The sequence below is a fragment of the Budorcas taxicolor genome, chromosome 19 (genome assembly GCF_023091745.1).
Source record: "Budorcas taxicolor isolate Tak-1 chromosome 19, Takin1.1, whole genome shotgun sequence".
Taxonomy (NCBI): domain Eukaryota; kingdom Metazoa; phylum Chordata; class Mammalia; order Artiodactyla; family Bovidae; genus Budorcas; species Budorcas taxicolor.
Genome location: NC_068928.1, coordinates 50,217,283 through 50,241,035, shown reverse-complemented (window position 1 = coordinate 50,241,035; position 23,753 = coordinate 50,217,283). Strand labels below are relative to the sequence as shown.

At 48.5% G+C, this 23,753-nt stretch overlaps 1 protein-coding gene across 1 annotated transcript; it reads right to left on the bottom strand.

Moving 5' to 3' along the window:
* Positions 1-195: 195 nt before the first annotated feature.
* On the bottom strand, positions 196-2,574 carry LOC128065194 (carbonyl reductase [NADPH] 2). Its single transcript, XM_052658331.1, has 8 exons — positions 2,438-2,574; positions 1,829-1,926; positions 1,570-1,724; positions 1,437-1,479; positions 1,252-1,351; positions 1,065-1,129; positions 736-853; positions 196-639 (listed from the first exon to the last, which is right to left on the bottom strand). Exons 1-8 carry the CDS (start codon positions 2,487-2,489, stop codon positions 536-538), a joined length of 735 nt encoding a protein of 244 aa, XP_052514291.1. The 5' UTR covers positions 2,490-2,574; the 3' UTR covers positions 196-535.
* Positions 2,575-23,753: the final 21,179 nt, after the last annotated feature.

Here is a 23,753-nt window from a genome sequence, read left to right as displayed (position 1 = left end):
GGCAAGAATACTGGAGTGGGTTACCATTTCCTTCTCCAGGGGATCTTCCCGACCCAGGGATCGAACCCGGGTCTCCCACATTGGAGGCAGACGCTTTAACCTCTGAGCCACCAGGGAAGATCTAATAGTTTCAGGAGAACTTCTATTTATTTAGGCAAATTCACCCTAGCAAATTCACCCTAGCACATTGGACCACAGTGGTGGGATCGACAGGGACTGGGTCTCCTGGCATCCACACATTGGGTGTGGATGTGGAGGAATGTGGTCTGGTTCGGGGGTGGGTAGGGTGGGGCAGGTATGGCTTTGCAGGCTGCTGGGGCGCTGCTGAAGTGTGTCGTGGAGGTGGGACCAAACCGTGGCCCGGGGCCTGCAGATGGTTGTCTGGGCGTGGGCGTGGATGGCGTCGGGGGCGTGGCCTAGGACGCGGAGAAGTGTTCGCCTGGTGGCCCTGGAGGCCTGAGGGCGAGGCGGCGGGGCGAGGAGGCGGGGCCAGGCTCGCCGGGCACCATCCCGCTGGCGCCCAGAGCGTGGCGCTCTAGGAGGCCAGGTACCCGGCGTCCACCAGGATACCTGACCCGCTGGTGGAGGCGCTGCGGTCGCTGAGCAGGAAGAGGATGCTGTTGACCACGTCTTCCACCTCTACAGCGGGTGGCAGGCGGGGTCAGCGCGGCTCGGCCCGGCTGGCTCTGCCCAGCCTCCCCACCCACGCCCGCCACTCCGCGAAGCCCCCCTGACCTGCGAACTTCTTCAGCGGGTGGCGCTCCTTCAGCTTCCGGGAGAACTCAGGGTCAGCCGAGACTTTTTGGCCCATTGCTGTCAGCACCACCGTTGGATTCACGGAGTTCACCCGGATCTGGGGCCGGAGGGGCCAGAGGGGCGGCCTCAGACGGTGTACGAACCCCGCCCTCACGGCCCCCACTGAGCTTGCTCACTCACCCCTTGAAGCCCCCTTCCCCCGTTCTGATCCCCAGGCCCCAGCCTTGCCCACCACCACCCACCTGACCCCTACCCTGCGTGCCTTCTTAGGCTTGGGTCCCTGGCACCCCCAGGGCCCCCATGCCTACCTTGTATGGTCCCAGCTCCAGGGCCATGGATTTGGTCAGCGTAGTCATTGCACCCTTGGTGGAGCCTGTGAGGAGAAGGCAGTGCTGAGGATCCTTAAGGTTTCAGCAGGCTTTGCATGAGGCCCAGCCTGGGAGCCCAACTGCTCCTGCCTGGATTATGGGCTCAAGACTGGGCAGAGGGACTCACTGTAGGCAGCTTGGTTGGGGAAGGTGACATGGGCCACCATGCTGGAGACATTGACAATGGAGCCAGGCACTCCACGGTTGATCATGCCCCGGGCCACGATCTGGAAGCCAAGACGGGACGGCTTGAGCCCAGCGTACCCCTACCTGGGCCATGTCAGTGCTGAGCCACAGCCTCCCCTGCCTCACCTGGGACACCTGGAACACAGCCCGTAGGTTCACACTGAAGGACCTGGGGAGACAGCAGACAGTCAGACGACGGTCACACCCAAACCACGTCCTGGACAGCTCTCTCCCGTCGACTTCCTTCCCTCCTCCTCACCTGTCAAAGTCCTCCTTGGTGACCTCCAAGAAGGGCCTCATCAGTGCCACGGCGGCATTGTTCACCAGCAAGTCCACGGGGCCCATACCGCCCAGAGCCTTCTCCGTGGCCTCCCAGTCACCCAGGTCCACGCACACAGGCTCTATCCCAGGGCACTGTGGGGAGGCATTGGCCGGTGACCAAAGGGGTAGTCCTGGTAGGCTCATGAGGTATCCCCAAGGGTCATAGCTCCAGGGCACACCAGGCCTGCACACCTCACCTCCTTGGAGAGGCTGACCAGGTCGGCGTTGGTACGGCTCACGGCCACCACTCTGGCTCCTGAGGCATGAAGGGCCTTCACCGTGTCCCGTCCAATCCCTACAGGGGTTCACCAGGCAGGAAGATGGCCCAACAAGTCTGGACCAAGACTGCGGGTGGCAGCTGCAGATATGCTGCTCAGGAAAGAGTGATGAGAGGGTGCTGGCCAGAGGGGTGTTGGCCCAGGAGGTGGCAGGAGGCAGGGATCTGGACAACCAGGATCCAGCCAAGGGAGGCCCAGAGGGCAGCCCCTCCCTGCTGGGCCCATGGAAGAGGCTTTGGCTAGACACGCCCCCATCTGCCCAGACTGAGTCTGAGGGCTGTCCTCTCTGGAGGGCTCTTGCATTGGCCAGGGAGAGGCCAGTGTCCTGTCCCAGTGGGGCCTGCTGGATGGTAAGGAGCAGCGCAGGCCCACTTTGGCTGGTTCAGTGGCTGGAGTTGGGGCCACTTGCCGGCAGGGTAGGCTGTGACAAGCATAAAGGGAATGTGCAGGCCCCAACACGAGGCTCTGGGTTTGCGCACTTTGCTCTCTAACCTCAGTTCCTCTCACACCTGCCCGGATCACACCCACCTTTTCCTGCTCCTGTCACCAGGGCCCAAAGGCCACTGAAATTCAGCTGCATGGTGCTGCTCTAAGCCACTGTTCAACTGGAAATGAGGGTGTGGGGACTTTATAGGCCGGGGCTGGGGCAGGCTGGGCGGTTTGGGGTGGGGCTGGCCGGAGAAGGGGAAGCTAGGGGCACCGGGCGGGGCCAGGCATCAGCACAGCTTCTGTTTCCTGTTTACAGAAACCTGCCTCCCTGGAAGGGGTCACCTTCCTTGCCCACAATCCAAAGGGGCCAGCCAGAAGCTCCATCCTGGGTTTGGAAAACAAGCTAGAAATAAACCCTGGGGTGTGGAACATGTCCCTGGCTGGCTGGAAGCAGATAGCCTGGAGCTGGTCCCTGCGAGCCCTGAGTCTGGTGCGGTGGGGTGACGGCCAAGAAACACTATGCTTCAGGCTGGCCCCCTGCACCTGCCGACCTGGATCACACCATGCCCCAGTCTAGGGGCCACTTTGGCCTCGGGAATCTTCTTCACCTGCCCCTTGCCAGCCCAGACTCACTTCTCAGACATGCCTGTGGGCCCTGGCCACCTACACCCCACTCTCATTCAGGGCTCCTGCCAGAAATCCCATCCCACCTCTCTGAGATGTCCCTGACTCCTGGAGGCCCAGATGGGCTTGCTCTTCTGATCCTGTGAATTCATCAGTGACTAAAAGGAAGGCAGTCCCTGCCCTGCCAGGGACTCAGGTAACACATCCAACCTGGCTTTCTTCCTTCACACTTGTTAGAAACTCATTCTTTTTTTATTTGTTGGCCTTGCTTGCAGCATCTTCGTTCCCAGACCAGGCACTGAATCTGGGCCTTGGCAGTGAAAGTCCTAACCCCTGGACCACCATGAAATTCCCAGGCCATTCTTTTTTTTTTTTTCTTTTTCAAATTAGCAATAATCCCACACTGGATACACCTCATTGGCTATGGTACTGCTGCCGTGCAAAGCTAGAGAAACATTCTTAAAAGAGACTCAGGATGCAGACTGTGGAAGTAGAAAACTGACAATCAGTTCTGTGCATGAGTGAGCTGGCCCAGAATACACAACAGGGGACGCCCTGAGCAACAGAGGGCTGAGTCCTCATATACAGTGTGACCAGCAGGCTTCTTCACGGACCGGACCACAGGACAGGGCACACCTGCTCCCAGCCCGTTCCTGAGCCCTGGGAGCTAACCTCCAGGTGGCCTGATGAAAAAGAAAGTCCACTGGCTGTGGCATCCTCCAGCCCCACCCGCCCCCGCCCCGCCCCGCCGGCACTGCCTGCCTGATCTACTCTCAGAGGTCCTTCTGGCAAGTGTTCTCCCAAATGCCTATAACTTAAAAAGTCTCCCTACCTCCATCAATCCCCACCCCAAACAAAACCCCAGCAGCACCTGCCCCACTCAGCCAAGGCCATCACTACACTCTAGACCCATTTTCAAACGCTAAAGACAATATTTATTTGGAAGTAATTCAGTTGCGAGGATAACAGGAGCTTTTCTCCTTGAACCATTTGAGAGAAATTTGCAAATCTAGCATTCCGTCACCCCCAGATAGCTTAGCGTCTGTTTCCTTTGAACAAAGACATTGTCCTATACAACCACAAAAACACACAATAAATACAACAAAATCTCAACATAACACACACCACCACCACAAATATACAACATAACCATCAGAGTCAGGAGAATAACACCATGTGTCCCTACCACGTGTCCTCAGCCCTCATTCAGCTTTCATACGTTGTCCCAATGATGTTCTTTATGTTTCTAAACAACATAAAGCTTTATAAAGATTTAATTGATATATATAAGAATACATAATTTAATGTATACAGTTTAATGAGTTTGGACAAAACACCTGGAAACCATCACCACAATCAGGGTCATGAACATATCCATCACCCCCAAGTTTCCTCGTGCCCATCGTTGTTTTTTTAAGATTATTTTTTGATGGAGATCATTTTTTTAAAGTCTTTATCGAATTAACTACAATATTGCTTCCGCTCTATGTTTTTGGGGTTTTGAGGGTGCTGCCAAGGCATGTGGGATTGTAGCTCCCTGACCAGGGATTGAACTCACACCCCCTGTGCTGGAAGATGAAGTCTTAACCATTGGACCACTAGGGAAGTCCCTGCACACTGGTTTTGTGTTTGTGGTGACGGCACCCCCCTCACACAGAGTCCCATTGGTTAATATTAACTGTGAGCTACAGGTCTCTACAACCTGCTTGTCTGGCATAGCTGAGACTACCCATTCCAGTTCTTTATGGCCAAAGCATCCAGTTCAGGCTCATATATTGTCTTTGGAGGTCCCGTCTCTAGTTTCCCTCACTCTGGAACACTCCTTAGTCTTTCCTTGATCTTTATGACCTTGATACTCTTGAAGAATATAGATCAGTTATTTTTAGAAAGTCGCTCAATTTCGCTTTGCCCAGTGTTTCTCTGTAATCATGCAGGCTGTGTATCTCTGTCATGAGCACCATGGTGACAAAGCATCCTTACAGCATCCCACTGGTTGGCACCATTTTGATTGGTCCCATCGCTGGTGATGTTAAATCCGATCACAGGATGGAAGCGGACATCACTAGGACACCACTTTAATCACTGTGTCTCCCTTCCAGGTGCAAAAAGAACATGATTGCTGTAGCTTCACATCTGTTTCCCCAAAATCCCAGGCAGAATGTCCCCCGTGTTCCACACCAGCTCAGAACCATGCAGAGGAAGGACTATGGGACCCTAGGTTCAACCTTGTACAATATACACTGACCATTACAAATCCACCCCACTCCCTCTAACTTCAATTCCAAATAAAGTTAATAGCAAAGACTGCCTGACATAATGCAACCACCAACACACAACCAAATGCATGTTACCCTCTGATCATTAGATGACGAAGTCCCTTTATCCATCTCTGGGTGATATTCATTCCTCTTCCAGTGGAGCCACACTCTCTTGTATATTCTGTAACTTCAATGTTGACCTAGAAGGATAACCACTATTAACACATATTATGGTAGATAGTGAGGGAGAGGGAGAAGAGAAAAAAAAAGGTTAATATGTACACAAATGTATTTGTGAAGGACAGGGAAGCCTGGCATGCTGCAGTCCATGGGGTTGCAAAGAATCGGACATGACTGAGCAACTGAACAACAACAACAAGTATATTTGTGTCAAAAGGAGGATGAGATAATTATAGTTTTCTTTCCTGCAACTTGAACTGCAAGGAGATCAAACCAGTCAATCCTAAAGGAAATTAGTCCTGAATATTCATTGGAAGGACTGATGCGGAAGCTCCAATACTTTGACCACCTGATCCGAAGAACTGACTCACTGGAAAAGATCCTGATGCTGGGAAATATTGAAGGCAGGAGAAGGGTACGACAGAGGATGAGATGGTTGGATAGCATCACTGACTCGATGGACATGTTTGAGCAAGCTCTGAGAGTTGATGATGGACAGGGAAGCCTGGCGCACTGCAGTCCATGGGGTAGCCAAGAGTCAGACATGACTGAGCGACTGAACTTTCTGCAGCTGGTCACATGGTCACATGACCATAACTACTGCTTATCTTCTACACTGCTCCATATTATTTTTTTTTTAAAATAATTATTTTATTTGACTGCATTGAGTCTTAGTTGCAGCACCTGAGATCTTCCTTGCATCATGTGGGAGCTCTGGTTGGGGCACATGGACTCAGTAGTTGCAGCGAGTGGTCCTAGTTGCCCCAAGGCACATGAGATTTTTGTTTCCCATCCAGGGATTGAACCCAAATCCCCTGCATAGCTAGGTGGATTCTTTTATTTATTTATTTATTTTTAGCTAGGTGGATTCTTAACCACTGGACCACCAGGGAGTCCCCCTGCCCAATATTCTTTTGTTCTCCTCTGCCAGGTAGAGTCAAATCTCTTAGGGTACAACATTTTGATCACTGCTTTGGGTCTGCTTACCATTGTGGCATGGCATCCCTGGCGGCTCAGAGAGTAAACAATCTGCCTGCAATGCAGGAGACCTGGGTTTGATCCCTGGGTCGGGAAGATCCCCTGGAGAAGGGAATGGCTACCCACTCCGGTATTTCTGCCTGGAGAATTCCATGGACAGAGGAGTCTGGCGGGCTACAGTCCATGGTGTCACAAAGAGTCGGACACAACTGAACAACTAATACACACACACACACCATTGTGGCAAGTGTGACCAAGTTGTTGCTGAGGATTAAGTCTGTGGCGCTGAAGTGGAGTGGGACCCTATGGTCTTTGCCCCATCCCCATGTCCTCAGCCTGTCTTTTGTCTGTGGAAAAACTTTAACCAAAGAGTCAGTTTAATCAGAGAAGTAAGAAAAGGCAGAAACAAAGGAAAAGAATCCAATGAGACTAGATGGTAATAGTTTACTCATTAAGCATAGTTTAGTTTCTTTAGTTTCTCTTCAGGAGCTAAGAGATTACTCTGAGCATTATCCTTTGAGCTGTTTTATAGATACTAAAATGTTCACCAGGTGAAAGAAGTTAACTGCATGATGACCAGACTGTAGCCATAACATAAGCTGCCACAGTTCCAAGCGCTGGCCTCAAAGAAATGGGAACAAACCTACCCCGGCACTGAAGATGAAGTGTACTTAAGACTATTAGAGCTGACTGTGCCGCTTCTGCATGTAGCTCCTCCTTTCACCTATAAAAACTCTTGCCAATTGATCGTCAGTGCAGAGGAGTCAGCCTGTGGATAGGAGTCTGCCTTCACCCCAAGGACTGCCAGCCTCCTAAAGAAAGCAAACTTGCTTTTCCACCAACCTTGCCTCTTTATTGGCTTTAGAGTGGAGAGCAGCCAATCCACACTTTCGGTAACAGAATGAAGGGAATCTCAGCCACATCTGGAGTCTGGGTACGCCTGTACGGGAGCTCTTCTGCCTGCCACACGCGTCCGTGACCCCAAAGAGCAAGGATAGTTGCCCTTATTTACCGTCCAGTAGAAGGTCCGTCTAGTCAAGGCTATGGTTTTTCCTGTGGTCATATATGGATGTGAGAGTTGGACTGTGAAGAAGGCTGAGCGCCGAAGAATTGATGCTTTTGAACTGTGGTGTTGGAGAAGACTCTTGAGAGTCTCTTGGACTGCAAGGAGATCCAACCAGTCCATTCTGAAGGAGATCAACCCTGGGATTTCCTTGGAAGGAATGATGCTGAAGCTGAAGCTCCAGTACTTTGGCCACCGCATGCGAAGAGTTGACTCATTGGAAAAGACTCTGATGCTGGGAGGGATTGGGGGCAGGAGGAGAAGGGGACGACAGAGGATGAGATGGCTGGATGGCATCACCGACTCAATGGACATGAGTCTGAGTGAACTCTGGGAGTTGGTGATGGACAGGGAGGCCTGGCGTGCTGCGATTCATGGGGTTGCAAACAGTCATTCATGACTGAGCGACTGAACTGAACTGAACTGAAAACTGAGGAGGAAGAAGTCTTTGCGCCCAGACAGCCCAGCCAATCAGAGACTGTTGCCATCCAACCAATGAGAAGCCTCCATACTGTGGTCTCCCAGCTCTTCCAACTGAGACTCTGGTTATTACCAACCCCCTCTTCGTGCCTCTTCTTTCCGCTATAAAAGCAAGTTCCTGTCCCTTGTTCTCTGGGTTTGCTTCTGGTTCCCCATAGTTTGCGGTTTCTTGAGCCATAGTTCCTCTGGCTGTTCTGGAATAAATCTGTTTCTGCTGGTGAAATTGGCTAGTCTGTTATTAAGTGCTACCCCTTGATCCTTGCCACCCTGAGACTCCCGTCATTCCCAACTCGATGGCAGCTTTTGCCGCCATAAGCTCTGACCTACAGAGAAGAGCCCCACAGAGCTCTGTGCTTTGCAACGAGAGAAGCCGCGGCAACTAGAGAGTAGCCCCTGCTCGTCACAATAAGAGAAAGCTTATGCAGCAACGAAGACCTAGCATAACCAAAAATAAAAATAAATTATTAAAAGCAAAAAACTGGAACCATAAATACAGAATATTTGATCAGGGGAGGAGAAGTGGGGCTGATGTCCAGGCTGGGCAGGGTCCAGAACAAGAGACCTCTGAGGGGAATGGGCCCCCTCAAAGTGTCAGCTTTTGGGTGCCCACTACATGCTAGTAAAGTAATGCTCAAAATTCTCCAAGCCAGGCTTCAGCAATACGTGAACTGTGAACTCCCTTCAAGCTGGTTTTTGAAAAGGCAGAGGAACCAGAGGTCAAATTGCCAACATCTGCTGGGTCATGGAAAAAGCAAGAGATTTCCAGAGAAACATCTATTTCTGCTTTATTGACTATGCCAAAGCCTTTGACTGTGTGGATCACAATAAACTGTGGAAAATTCTGAAAGAGATGGGAATACCAGACCACCTGATCTGCCTTTTGAGAAATCTGTATGCAGGTCAGGAAGCAGCAGTTAGAACTGGACGTGGAACAACAGACTGGTTCCAAATAGGAAAAGGAGTGCGTCAAGGCTGTATATTGTCACCCTGCTTATTTAACTTATATGCAGAGTACATCATGAGAAACGCTGGACTGGAAGAAACACAAGCTGCAATCAAGATTGCCGGGAGAAATATCAATAACCTCAGATATGCAGATGACACCACCCTTATGGCAGAAAGTGAAGAGGAACTAAAAAGCCTCTTGATGAAAGTGAAAGAGGAGAGTGAAAAAGTTGGCTTAAAGCTCAACATTCAGGAAACGAAGATCATGGCATCTGGTCCCATCACTTCATGGGAAATAGATGGAAAAACAGTGAAAACAGTATCAGACTTCATTTTTGGGGGGCTCCAAAATCACTGCAGATGGTGACTGCAGCCATGAAATTAAAAGACGCTTACTCCTTGGAAGGAAAGTTATGACCAACCTAGATAGCATATTCAAAAGCAGATACATTACTTTGCCGACTAAGGTCCATCTAGTCAAGGCTATGGTTTTTCCACTAGTCATGTATGGATGTGAAAGTTGGACTATGAAGAAGGCTAAGCACTGAAGAATTGATGGTTTTTGAACTGTGGTGTTGGAGAAGACTCTTGAGAGTCCTTTGGACTGCAAGGAGATCCAACCAGTCCATTCTGAAGGAGATCAGCCCTGGGATTTCTTTGGAAGGAATGATGCTAAAGCTGAAACTCCAGTACTTTGGCCCCCTCATGCAAAGAGTTGACTCATTGGAAAAGACTCTGATGGTGGGAGGGATTGGGGGCAGGAGGAGAAGGGGATGACCGAGGATGAGATGGCTGGATGGCACCACTGACTCAATGGACATGAGTCTGAGTGAACTCCGGGAGTTGGTGATGGACAGGGAGGCCTGGCATGCTGCGATTCATGGGGTCGCAGAGAGTCAGACACGACGAACTGAACTGAACTATGAAAGGCCAGGGTCGAAAGGCTCAGCCTTTGGGTGCCCACTGAGAAAGGCCAGGGTCCGGGCAGAACGGCCACAGGGGCTTCAGGGAGAGCTGGGAACCCAACAGAATAGGGGCAGGAGGCACACGACGAGGGTGCCAGGCCCCACCCTGTAGCCCAGGCTGGACAGGGCTTGATGCCACGTAGAAAATTCCACATCTGGGAGATGGACTGAACCCTCTGGACCTGGACATCAAGACTTTCTCCCAAATAGTGCCGGGTGTAGCCAGGGTCATGGGTGAGTGGGACTCCCCCATGCCTCATCCAGGTACTGCGCCTTCTTGCGGTTTAGGCTGAGCCGTCACTCCTCACTTAGCTGTAGTGTCTCCTCTATGCCACCTGACCCCACCCAGAGCCACAGCTGTGGCCCCGGCACTGCCCACTGCTCAGCCCAAAGCCGTCACTTGCTCCAGACCTTTCCTCCTTCTCCACTGCTCACCTGGGTTGCACAAGGCTCACTGGTTCTACCACACGAGGAGCCTTTTGACTGCCTGGGTCCCTGTGTCTCGCTCCCAAAGGCCAGGTCAGCTCCGCTCATTGCCCAGTGCCTGCCCTGCTTAGCCTTGCAAGCCTCCCTGCTGGCCTGTCTTCGCCTTCTGGCTCTGGGCCCCGGTCATGCATCAGCTCCCGCACGGGTCAGCCCTCTGGGCTCCCGCGCTCCTGAGATGGCTCTCCCCTTCCTTGTGCTCTCACTTGCAGTCACCTGAAGCCCCAGAAGGCAGGGGTGCTTTCTCCATCACCATTTCCCCAACACCTGGAAGAGAGTGTTCTTCCAACCCATGTCTACAGAGTGAACAAATGAATGAAAGACATAGTCTAAAACAATTGGTGAAGCCAGCTGGTAGCCACACAGAACATGGGCCATGACCTACACCTGCACGGGGAACTTGCGGTTGAGTGGGTGGGGAGAAACAGGAGCAGGGAAACGAGTTGCAATAATAGTGATGAAATCTTTCACTGCTAGGCCCACATCCAAGACGGGTGAAAGTGGCTTTATTATCGCCAATAGGACTGTTCTCAAGAGAGCACTGTTGACAGTGTGGCCTCCGAGACACAGGGCATGAACCCTTAAGTGGAGGTTAAGAGGCTGCTCAGGGAACCTTTTGGATGAAGCAAGAAGCTGGTGCAGCTGAGCATGACCATAAGGGAGGGAGAGAAAACCTGTTCAGGTCACTGGCTGAAGGTCATCGTTCCTCTCACGATTCCCGTGTGCACCCATGGCACATGCAAGTGTGAGCATATGCACTCAGGCATGCACATGGACACACACACAGGGAGTCACATGTGTAGTCACGTGGACACACATAGGTGTAGGCACACATGAACACACACACAAGCACACGTTCGTCCCACTGGCGTGATGAAGAGGGCCTGAATGTCAGCAAGTTTGTTCTTCTTCATTCAGGGAAAAAAAAAAATTACTTATTTTACTTGAGCCAGGTCTTAATTTCGGCATGCGGGATTTTTGGGGGGTGGGGGGTTTGCGGCCTATGGAATCTTTATTTGCGGCACGTAGGATTTAGTTCCCTGACCAGGGTTCGAACCTAGGCCCCCTGCACTGGGAGGGCAGAGTCTTAGCTACCGGACCACCAGGGAAGTCCCAGCGGGTTCATTCTTGATGCTGGGCTGAGCCAATAGCCAGGCTGGGCTGTGTCTTTGTCACTGTGTTTAGGGTTCTCCTACCGGGCAGCCACGAAGGAGGAGACAGAATCTTGGCACTCCCTGGAACCGGTCACACTGGCTGGATCTTGGGCAAGAATGACTGATAGCACACTGGCTGTGGTGAGGGCTCCAGGAAAATATTCCATCTCATTGGTATATTTTGTTTTCTTCTGGACTATGAGGGGATTGAAAGGACCTAATAAGACCTTCTGACCCTCCACTTTCCTGAACACTGTACTGGTCCTTCTGGCTCTCCAGACAGCCCTTGCCTGGCCAGCAGCTGGCAAGGGCCAAGGTACCCAGCTGATCAGGAAGGGGCATAGCACTCCAGGTGAGATCCCGGGTGCAGGCCTCTGATATTCACCACTAGGAGTGGAATCCGGGGCTCAGGCCACCCCAGGAGCCCAGCTAGGGGCCTCTTGCCTCTAGGAGTGTCTGTGCGCTCAGTGCCAAGCCTTTCCTACTGCAAGCACCCTCTTGGGGGCAGGGGGCATTCAAGCCCACAGATACCACACAGAAAGGGCTTCCCGAAGGCCTCCTTTGTGGACCTCAGGCCAGTGTTTGTGGCCACCTCCAATCAAGTGGAATGTCACTGTTGGACCATGATGTTTCTGGTCCTTCCCATGTCAGCCTGGTGACTCTTTTCTTCACCCCCAAGGATGAGTCCTTCCTGTGTTGTTGGGGCAGAGGGGACAGCCAGAGGGTATGGGAACGTGCAGGGAGGGGTGAAGGGGCCGTGCCCAGACCTGATGGGATGGGGGGAAGACTCACAGTTGCTGAGTCTCAGTCTTTCTCAGGATGTGCCCCTGTTCTACCCCACATCAGCCATCTCCTGCAAGCCCCAACCCCTCTCTGGGGGCTTTGCCCTCCAGGAAGCTGACTTGTTCCCACCTCAGTACCAGGATTTTGAAGAAATGAGAGGGAGGCTTAAGTGCTGGGGTTATCGTGCAGGAATTCCACTTCCCAACGACTCCTCGATTCCTAGGACCCACAGAAGCTTCTCTGATGGGAAAGGGCCTGAGGTTTCTGCCCATAACATCATGGCATTATAGCCTGGGTGTGGACTGGGATAGGCCCTGCTCTCTTTCACCTTGCTAAGAGCTCTCCTAAGCTCTCCTGGATAGGGAAATACTTCTGGGAGAACAGAGCTTCAGAAGTAAGGTGATACCTCTGGGAAAAGCCACCCTGGCTGTTCCCAGGGTGATTAGGCCTGAGTGGCGAGAGCCGCAGAGCTAGGGAGGGATTGTCAAGTTTCCTGTTGGCAAGCAGTTTTCCCTTTCCCCACCATGGGGAACAGAGGCCCCACACTCTCCTGGAGTCAGCGGCTCATGGGGAAGTTGATCCCAGCCTGGAGGCACAAGGTCCCAAGTACTGTGAGCCCAGAGCTGAAGACCCTGCTCTCCAGGCAAGGGAGGAGGGTTTTCTCCAACGGCAGTTCAGATCACTTGGTCCTCAGCAGTTCTGTCTGCTCCTTCCACACCCTGGCCTCTCGCAGACACAGGGAAAGGGTGACCCCTTCCTCAAGGCGATGATGTTCCTGGGGAGTGGCCCAGATTAGCTGCATTACTGCCTCCCCAGGCTCCACCAGACCCTCCCACCAGCTAGTGCCTCCTCATGGAATTGGCTCCCCAGGAACTGCTATAACTTGCTCCCTGGGAGCTGAGGAACAAGTCAAAAAATAGACTGAGGTGTACAACACACTCTCCTCACTGTAAACTAAAAATACGTGCACAGACATCTGCTTCCAGCGGGGATGTTGTAACTGGCACCCAGAGTAGCCCTCCTGCTGTAAATAACCGTGAACCTTGACATCAGAGGCCCAGTAGTTATTCCCAGGAAACAGATAACAAGCAGCACAAGACTTCCAGCTCTGGAAGGTGGAAACCCTGAGACGAGACCCTCAGATGCTCTAGCTCTGCTGACACTTGCCCTGAGGGACGGGGAACTGGAGTCCAAACAGAATGCACGGTCCTGCCGAACAGCGGAAGCGGATCAGGGCTCGAGGAGCTGAAATCTTCAAGGCACAGCAGTAGAGAGGAGGCCATGCCCAAAGGTCTGTGCCAGCTCCTTGAGTCAATAGCTGAGGACTGAGCTGTGTGTATGCAGGGAGAGATGACCCAAGAGAGAGTAAGGGCAGAATGGAGCTACTAGGGGTGATAAAGGGCCGGAGGCCCAGGAGTTGTGGCCCCACCTTCAGGGTTTCCACCTTCCAGAGCTGAACACAGCTCACTAACAACTAGTCTACTCTCTACACATCCATTGAGGCCTCCAAAGTCTGATCCTTATGATTCAGGACCAGTTGAGGTAAACTTGCTCCAGTCGTAATCCCCGAGACCTTGATAAAATGCACAGAGGAGACAAGAATTTGGAGGCTGAATCCCACTAAGTTAGAGGCCCTTGGGAACGCCATAGAATTTCCACAGATTATCCCAAAGAAGCACATAACCAAGCCCAGACAAGTACAAAGTGATTGCTCAGTAATTAAACTATCTACGAGAACAATCATGAACACTTCAATGGAAAATAACAAAATCCAGACTCTCTCTGGCATGTCATCCACAATGCCCTATATACAATGAAAATTGTCTAGCCATGAAATGAAATAGGAAAATATTACTCAAAGTCGGGGCGGGGGGAAGCAACCAATTAAAAATGGATCTGGCTTTACCAAGAAAGACTTTAAAGTAGCTATTATAAATATATTCAATGAATGAAAGGGAAAGTGGCTTCAGGGATAGGTGGAACCAGAGTGCTAACTCAAGTGCGAGGGAAGAAAGTGTGCTGATTGGCTCTGGTAGAGGCTTAGCGGCCAGCCTTTGATGCAGAGATTAGATATGGGGCGAACCTGGTGCCCAGCATGGATCTGTGAAATTAGTTGGAAGTGACAGCTTGGGATGAGATTTGGAACCCAGCCCACATGTAGAAAAGAGTCACCCTGACTCAACACCTTCCAGTTTGTCCAACTTCTGTTAGAGCCAATTTCGACTCCGTGTTGAATGCGTTTCTTTGACCTTGTTATTGTGGTTGTTCAGTCACTCAGTCATCTCCAACGCTTTGTGACCCCATGGATGGCAGCATGCCAGGCTCCTCTGTCCTCCACAGTCTCCCGGAGATTGCTCAAATTCTTGTCCATGGAGTCAGTGAGGCTGTCTAACTGTCTCATCCTCTGCCACCCCTTCACCTTTTGCCTTCAATCTTTCCCAGCATCAGGATCTTTTCCAATGAGTCAGCTCTTTGTACCAGGTGGTCAAAGTATTAGAGCTTCAGCATCAGTCCTTGCAATGAAGATTCAGAGTTGATTTCTTTTAGGATTGACTGATCTCCTTGCAGTCCAAGAAACTCTTAAGAGTCTTCTCCAGCACCACAATTCAAAAGCATCAATTCTTTGGCACTCAGCCTTCTTTATGGTCCAATTCTCACATCCATATATGACTACTAGAAAAACCATGGCTTTGACTAGATGAAAGTTGATGGGCAAAGTGATGTCTCTGGTTTTTAATATGCTGTCTAGGTTAACCATAGCTTTCCTTCCAAGGAACAAGCAATCTTTTAATTTCACAGCTGCAGTCCACTTCCACAGTGATTTTGGAGCCCAGAAAAGAAAATCTGTCACTGCTTCCATTTTCCCCCTCCTATTTGCCATGAAGTGATGGGACTGGATGCCATAATCTTAGTTTTTTGAATATTGAGTTTCAAGCAAGCTGTTTCACTGTTCTCTTTCACTCTCATCAAGAGGCTCTTTAGTTCCTCATCACTTTCTGCCATTAGAGTGGTATCATTGAGTATCTGAGGTTGTTGACAATTCTCCCAGCAATCTTGATTCCAGCTTGTGATTCATCCAGCCCAGCATTTCATATGATGTACTCTGGATAGAGTTTAAATAAGCAGGGTGACCACATACAGCCTTGTCATATTCTCTTCCCAATTTTGAACCAATCCGTTGTTTCATGTCTGGTTCTAACTGTTGCTTCTTGACCCACATACAGGTTTCTCAGGAGACAGGTAAGGTGGTCTGGTATTGCCATCTCTTTAAGAATTTCCCACAGTTTGTTGTGATCCATGCAGTCAAAGGTTTTAGTGTAGTCAATGAAACAGAAGTAGGTGTTTTTCTGTAATTTCCTTGCTTTCTCCATGATCCAATGAACGTTGACAATTTGACCTCTGGTTCTTCTTTCTCTTTAAAACCCAGCTTGTATATCTGGATGTTCTCAGATCACATACTGCTAAAGCCTAGCTTGAAGGATTTTGAGCATAACCTTGCTGGTATGTGAAATGAACACATTTGTGCTGCAGTTTTGTTGCAGGAAGGGGGGATCCCTTCCAGGGCCCAAAACTGGGTTCTTGTCTAACACTCAGAAATGAATTGTCCAAGGAGACACATGTGCTGACATAGAGAGAGATTTTATTGGGAAAAGGCCCCCAGGTGGAGAGCAGTAGGGTAAGGGAACCCAGGAGAACAGCCCTGTCACATGGCTTGCAGTCTCAGGTTATATGGTGATGGGATTAGTTTCTGGGTTATCTTTAGCCAATCATTCTGACTCAGAGTGCTTCCTGGTGGTGCACACCTTGTTCAGCCAAGATGGATGCCAGTGAGGATTCTGGGAGGTGGTCAGACATGTGGTGTCTCCTTTTGACCTTCCCTGAACTCTTCCGGTTGGTGGTGGGTTGTTAGTTCTGTGTTTCTTACCAGGCCCTCCTGTCGTAAAACAACTCATGCAAATGGTTACTACGGTGCCTGGCCACGGTGGGCGGTTTCAGTCAGTGTGCTTCCCCTAATAGTTTGAAAATTCTTTGGTATTGCCTTTTTGGGGGCTTGGAATGAAAACTGACCTTTTCCAGCCCTGTAGCCACCGCTAAGTCTTTCAAATTTGCTCACATATTGAGTGCAGCACTTTAACAGCACTATCTTTTAGGATTTTAAATAGCTTAGCTGGAATTCTGAGCTAATTCTGAATTATCACCTCCACTATCTTTGTTGTTAGTAATGCTTCCTAAGGCCTATTTGACCTCACACTCCAGGATGTCTGGCTCCAGGGGAGTGACCACACCACCGTGGTTATACCTTTTTTTGTACAGTTCTTCCGTGTATCCTTGCCACCTCTTTTTAATCTTCTCTGCTTCTGTTAGGTCCTTATCATTTCGTCGCTTATTGTGCCCATCGTTGCAGGAAATGTTCCCTTGTTATCTCCAATTTTCTTGAAGACATCTCTAGTCTTTCCCATTTTATTGTTTTCCTCTGTTAATTTGCATTGTTCATTTAAGTAGGCTTTCTTATCTCTCCTTGTTATTCTCTGGAAGGCTACATTCTGTTGGGAACTCTACATTCTATCTTTCCCTTTCTGCTTTGCCTTTCTCTTCTCTTCTTTCCTCAGCTATTTGACTTAGACTTTAACCTTAGCTTTTCATTGGTTTTTTTATTATAATCATACATAATGACCTTCCTGAGGGAACCCTGCCACTCTGCCTGACTGTTAAACTAAAGTGCCTTTGTTCAGCTCACAGAGAGACAATCTAACCTTGCCTATCTGTGAGTGGCTACAGAAAGAAGAAATTAATACATCCCCTCCCCGAAGTTGGCCATTCCAGGAGACATTTGCTAGATTAATGGCCTTTTTACTTTACTTCCTCACTTCTTCCCCTTCTCTGTTCTGTAAAAGAACCTGGCATCCAGGCCCCAACAAGGTGGTTGTTTTGAGACATTAGTCTGCCATCTTCTCAGTCTGCAGGCTTTCCAAATAAAGTTGTATGTCTTGCCTCAACACCTCATCTATAGATTCACTGACCTGTTGTGTGGTGAGCAGAGTGTAACAAATTTGGCTTAGCCAGTCAGGAGGCTTGCTGCTCATAGATAGTTGGCCTTGGTCAAGGCCTACTGAGGCAAGGCCCTAGCAGCTTCTGGGACCATTTGTCTTGAGGATCTTCCCTTCAAAATTCCCTGCAGTGGCATTGACTGCCCTAGTGCTTGGCAGTTGAAGCAAGGGAACTACAAATTTCTGCGAGCTGACTGATTCAATCTTATAGGGTAAGCCTACCCAATTAAGTAGCCAGCTCATTTGTTTGTCTTGGTTTTGTTTTGGTTTTGTGTATCCTTTTGTGTTGTGAGTTGACAGGCTTGATTTTGTAGGTTAAGTTGCTCTAGTGTGCACACCAGGAACATATTCGCCCCTCAGTTTGGGCTTTTCCTTTATGGGACAAGCCAATTTGGTTGGGGTACCCTGGTGGAGAGGAGAATTGTTTTTGGACTGTACCTGAGTTGGAACTGGTTCATTGGGAACTAATTCGTTGTTTTTGTTGGGTAAGTCTACCCCATTTGGGAACCAGTTCATTGGCTTCGTAGGGTAAGTCTTCCTGATTTGGGAACCAGTTCTTTGGTTTGTAGGGTAAGTCTACTTCATTTGGGAACCAGTTCTTTGATTTTGTGTGCATTGATGCTGGAGTTTGTTTGTGTTGGAATTTGTCTACGTCTTTTGTGTTTTGGTGTTATCAAACTTATAAAATGAGAAATACCCCATTTATCCAGAAGAAAAAATCCTTTGGGGGCATATATTAGATATATTAAGGTCAAAACAGTGATGGCCCCTGAATGGCTCATTCAATTATGATATGATCTTGCAGTTAGAAGCATTTTGGAAAAGAGAGGAACACTCTGATAATAAATGTAGTGACACCCTTGGACTTGTGGTGTTGGATTCTAATTTCTCCAGAGGAGTCTCAGGTAACTTTGACAGTGGAAAACAAATTTATTGACTTTCTAATAGATACAGGTGCCACTTGTTCCGTGGTAATCATCAGTGTGGACCAGAAAACATCTTAGTCTATGCCAGTCACAGGAGTCCCTGGGGAAATTCAAAAACCATTTGCTTTTATAACCTCTAAAATGCCAGTTAGGGGATTTCACCCTGCAAAATAGCTTCTTATATATGTTAGAGTGTCCAATCCCCTTTTTGGGGATAAGATCTTCTTTGTAGGTAAATGCTCAAGTAACTTTTTCCACCAGAACAGCTGGAAATTAGGGTTCTACCGGGGCATTTTGACCTTGTCGATTTGGGAACTGTGATTCCATTTGCGGAAATTGGGTTCCATTTGGGGAACCTCAGGTTCCTGTTTGGGGAACTTCGGTTCCAATTTGGGAAGTCCTCGCCTATGAAGGGAAATTCTGTTCATAAGGCACTTTGGACAAAGGTGACAGATCTAATGGGACAGGGAAGTCACATTGGGGCATTTTGCCATTCGACTTTGAATGTGACTTTTCTGCTGGTGAGGTTTTGGTTTCCTTTGGTTACTTTGGTAACACATAGACATCTGGTACTAACTGCTCAAGCTAAAATGGGAAGCACTTCCTCTCAGGCTCCTCTCCCACCTGGGAGCCCTTTTGTTGTTTAGTTGCTAAGTCATGACTCTTTGTGACCCCATGGACTGCAGCATGCCAGGTTTCTCTGTCTTCCACCATCGTCCTTGGGAAATTTTAAATAACTGGTTGAAGCCTAGGGAAGAGTCTCAAAAGTGTTTGTAAGTAGATTACCAAAAGGAGATAAGTGAGGAAAAGTAAAACTCTCCAACATAGGTATATGAGTATTTCAGTCCTTCAATATCATTGAGATAGCCACTCGGTTATTTGAAAAAAGAAAAAACAAAACTGCCCTTGTTTTACAAATGCAGTCTTTATACAGGACCAGAAGTGTGACTCCAAGAATAATGCAAAGGCCATCAGTCCTTTCACAGCTCCCCAAACCTTCCCTGTTAATGCAGGCTCCTCACTGGTGGCATCTCTTGTTGCAGAGCACAGGTTCCAGGCAGGCTTCAGTAGCTGCAGTTCCCAGGCTTTAGAGTACAATAGCTTTTTAGGCTCAATAGTCGGGAAGCACAGGCTTAGTTGCTCCGAGGCATGTGGGATCCTCCTGCACCAGGGATTGAACCCATATCTCCTGAATTGGCAGGCAGATTCTTAATTACTAAGCCACCAGGGAAGCCCTCTGCCTTCTTTTAACACGCAAACTTTGAAAAGAGGGTCAAGTAATTTAGAACTTGAATTGTTTTCCATAAATATCAGTGAAAAGGGAAGAAACTTAAATTTTTTTAATTTAAATTGTTATTTATAAACTAGTGAGTTTTATATTGTGAAATTTGATTCATGACTAAGTTTGGACAGTGAAGCGATGAGATCTCTCATTGCGTCTGTCTGGATGTATGTATGTCTCAGGATGTGCCTTGGATATTATTGCTGCGGTTAATTTGTAGAAGAGCTCTATTTAATTGGTTTAAAGAAAACTAAGTGCTTACAAATCAAACAATCCTAAATACAAGAGAAATTAAGCTAAAATGAGTTTCAGGTTCATGTGAACTGGGAAACAATGTTGTTAATACCTGGTATTAATGTTTGATGATGCAAATTTATCAGTAAGGAAAGTAACTTGATGTGACAAAATTTTAAGGAAAGAAAATGCACATGAGATAAGAGCTTTGGGTGAGCTTTGAGAAATAATTATATATTGGAATCTTTCCAGGGGTACATATCAAGGGAATGATTTCAATGGGCCCTGACTCTTGAATCTTCCCTTTGTCAACTACAAATCAGCACTTGCCAAGAGCATTTGCCAGTGACTGAACAACTACAAGGGCCTTTGCCATCTGCCTCTGCAGAGATTGAACCCTGTGCTGCTGCAGCTGCAGAACTTCGATACCTATGAGGGGAATTCAGGGTGGAGAATGAGGCACGCTGTGCTCCAGGGAAACTGGTGGAACAGGTCTTTAGATAGTTCGATATTTTCAGGAACTGATTTCATGAACCCAATCCTCGAATCTCTTCATATCTAGAAAACCACTAGATCCCTTCATGGTGACATAAGCTCCTGTGATTAGCAGAAAACCTTTTGTAAAATAAGTGCTGGATTGCATTGAATACCCCCTTTATCAAAATCTTATACATTGACCTTCCCCCCACTGCCTCTTTGAAGCAGTCTCTCAGAGCTATCTGAGGTGCTGTCTCCCGGGCTACAGTCCCCTTTTCGCCCCAGATAAAACTTAACTCGCAACTCTTATGTTGTACACCTTTTAGTTGACACCATACATAGAGAAGTGCTAAATTCCTTAACTTGAGATGTTGCCTTCTAGGTTTGAAGTCCAAAAAAATTTCAACTTTTAGGTTGTGAATATTTTTAAGTCTACAGTTATAAAGTAGACACTTTCCAAAGTGGAATAAAAGAAGAAAAATCTCAACATTTGGAACACCGGCATTGATAACAGAAAGATCCATCTGACGAAGCAGTTGGAATGATCGTCACTCTTTTTTTCCACAAGATGTGGAATGGACATTGACAGTGGAGGATTGTTACAGGGAAGAGCCAATTTTGACTCCATGTTGGATCTGTTTCTTTGACTTTAACCTTTGCTTTCCATTGTTTTTGTTAAAATCATACATAATGGCCTGCCTCATAATCCTGCCACTCTGCCTGTTAAACTGAAGTGCCTTTATTCAGCTCACAGAGAGATAATCTGACCCTGCCCACCTGTGAATGGCTACAGAAAGAAGAAATTAATACATCCCCTCCCCAAGTGTGGCCATGTCAGGAGACATTTGCTAGATTAATGGCCTTTTTACTTCCTCACTTCCTCCTCCTCTCTATTCTATAAAAGAACCTGGCATCCGGGTCCCGGCAAGATGGTTGTTTTGAGACATTAGTCTGCCATCTTCTCGGTCTGCTGGCTTTCTGAATAAAGTCATATTCCTTGTCTCAACACCTCACCTGTAGATTCATTGACCTGTTTTGCAGTGAGCAGAGTGAGCTCGAACTTGGTAACACTTCCAAAGGGTCTGCTGCCCTTGCTGATTTTTCAAAGTGTGAATGCTTCTCCCTCCTTCTCTTGAAAGATATTAAAATAATGACTTTCCCCTATAACTGTGTGCAGCACCCAGGAGCTATAATAGGGAAGAGGCTTGTATCCTTTGACAAATCAATTACCTAAGGCATATTGCCTATTAACTAAATTACACGTAATGGCCCATCTCTGGGAACCCTGCCTCCCAGGTAAAGAGCATGAAGCTAAAATACTTTTGTGTTACTCTCACAAAATATCCCAACTAGGCCCATCTGTGAAAGGCTGTAGGCAGGAAGAAATTAACACATCCCCTCCAGAGGCTGGCCACAACCAGAACTTTCCCCCTCCCCTTTCAGTTTAAGAAGCTTGAATTTTAACTCTGGAAAGATGATTCTTTGGGACAGTAGCCCACTGTCTTCTCAGTCTGTCGGCTTTCTGAGAAAAGTTGCTAATCCTTACTCTCAATTTACTGGCCTGTTGTGCAGCAAGCAGTTCAAGCTTGGACTCAGAGCCACCCTCTCAAGCTGAGGGGCTTACCTTCCATATCTTCTCTATTTTTTATATTCCTCCTGTATGGTCAGGCCACTCAAGATGACTGTTCTCTCGCTTTCTGTACATCCCCTTTCCAACCAGTGCCTGCTTCACGTATAACCTAACACAAGACTGACCTTCCTACATACTTGCCCCAGGCTTCAGCTAGTGATTGTTCTTACTAAAGGATTGGTGAGGGGCATGCCCCTTTACTGGTTTCCCTGGTAACTAATGAGCCCATCTGTTGTCAATTCCCCTATAACTGGCAATCTTCCCTGTTCCCCCCATTCCCCAGGAGAGAAGTCTGCCACCATTTTCTGCTCTCTGTCAGCTGTACATGGTAGGGTGTTACTTCGGACCTGGAAGCGCCCCAATCTGTTAAACCACTGATGGCTCTGTTGCTGACTCTTGGCTCTTCTGTCTTGAAGCTGGCCAAGCACAGCTCTTAGGCCTTTGGGATACAACCCAACACCTTTTTTATTTAATTTTTCTTCTTCCCCTTAGTGTGTGTGCTAAGTTGCTTCAGTTGTATCCGACTTTATGTGACCCTATGGACTGTAGCCCACTAGGCTCCTCTGTCCATGAGATTCTCCAGGAAGAATACTGGATTGAGTTGCCAGGCCCTCCTCCAGGGAATCATCCACACCCAGGGATAGAACCCATGTCTCTTATGTCTCCTGCATTGGCAGGTGCGTTCTTTACCACTGGGGCCACCTGGAAAGCTGTGTCTCCCCTTAGTACTCCTTCCAAACACAATTTACACTTATGGACCTTGTTTCACATTCCATATAAGTTATGAGTGATTCTAGCTGCAAACAAGGTGATTAACACTGGCTGAAATATTCCTGTCATAATAACAAGTGCGCAATGAGTATCTGGCACCAGCAACATCAGAGACCCAGTATCTTTCCCTCAGTCCACTTGGTCAAACAGAGTAGGATCCTGTGGGGCCCTCCCAGGTACAAATCCTTTCTCTATTCCCCATTTCTTGTTTGTAGGAAATAGACTTCATTCAGCCTCCTTGGCCTGGTCTCCTTGAGCCCCAAAACACTGATTCAAACAGTAGTTAAGGCAGGGAGCTGGTTTTAGAAAAGGCAGAGGAACCAGAGATCAAATTGCCAACATCCTCTGGATCACTGAAAAAGCAAGAGAGTTCCAGAAAAACATCTATTTCTGCTTTATTAACAACGCCAAAGCCTTTGACTGTATCAGTCAGTCAGTCAGTTCAGTCGCTCAGTTGTGTCTGACTCTTTGCGACCCCATGAATCGCAGTACGCCAGGCCTCCCTGTCCATCACCAACTCACAGAGTTCACTCAGACTCACGTCCATCGAGTCAGTGATACCATCCAGCCATCTCATCCTCTGTCGTCCCCTTCTCCTCCTGCCTCCAATCCCTCCCAGCATCAGAGTCTTTTCCAATGAGTCAACTCTTTGCATGAGGTGGCCAAAGTACTGGAGCTTCAGCTTTAGCATCATTCCTTCCAAAGAAATCCCAGGGCTGATCTCCTTCAGAATGGACTGGTTGGATCTCCTTGCAGTCCAAGGGACTCTCAAGAGTCTTCTCCAACACCACAGTTCAAAAGCATCAATTCTTCAGCGCTTAGTCTTCTTCACAGTCCAACTCTCACATCCATACATGACTAGTGGAAAAACCATAGCCTTGACTAGATGGACCTTAGTCGGCAAAGTAATGTATCTGCTTTTGAATATGCTATCTAGGTTGGTCATAACTTTCCTTCCAAGGAGTAAGCGTCTTTTAATTTCATGGCTGCAGTCACCATCTGCAGTGATTTTGGAGCTCAAAAAAATAAAGTCTGACACTGACTGTGTGCATCGCCACAAACTGTGGCAAATTCTGAAAGAGATGGGGATACCAGACCACCTGACCTGCCTCTTGAGAAACCTATATGCAGGTC

Excerpts from the sequence above, each read along its gene's own strand:
- LOC128065194 (XM_052658331.1), bottom strand. The coding sequence starts at position 2,489 with ATGCAGCTGAATTTCAGTGGCCTTTGGGCCCTGGTGACAGGAGCAGGA. Across the intron at positions 854-1,064 it reads TGGAGCTGGGACCATACAAG|ATCCGGGTGAACTCCGTGAA; the intron begins GTAGGCATGGGG and ends CTCCGGCCCCAG. Across the intron at positions 640-735 it reads CCCGCTGAAGAAGTTCGCAG|AGGTGGAAGACGTGGTCAAC; the intron begins GTCAGGGGGGCT and ends CACCCGCTGTAG.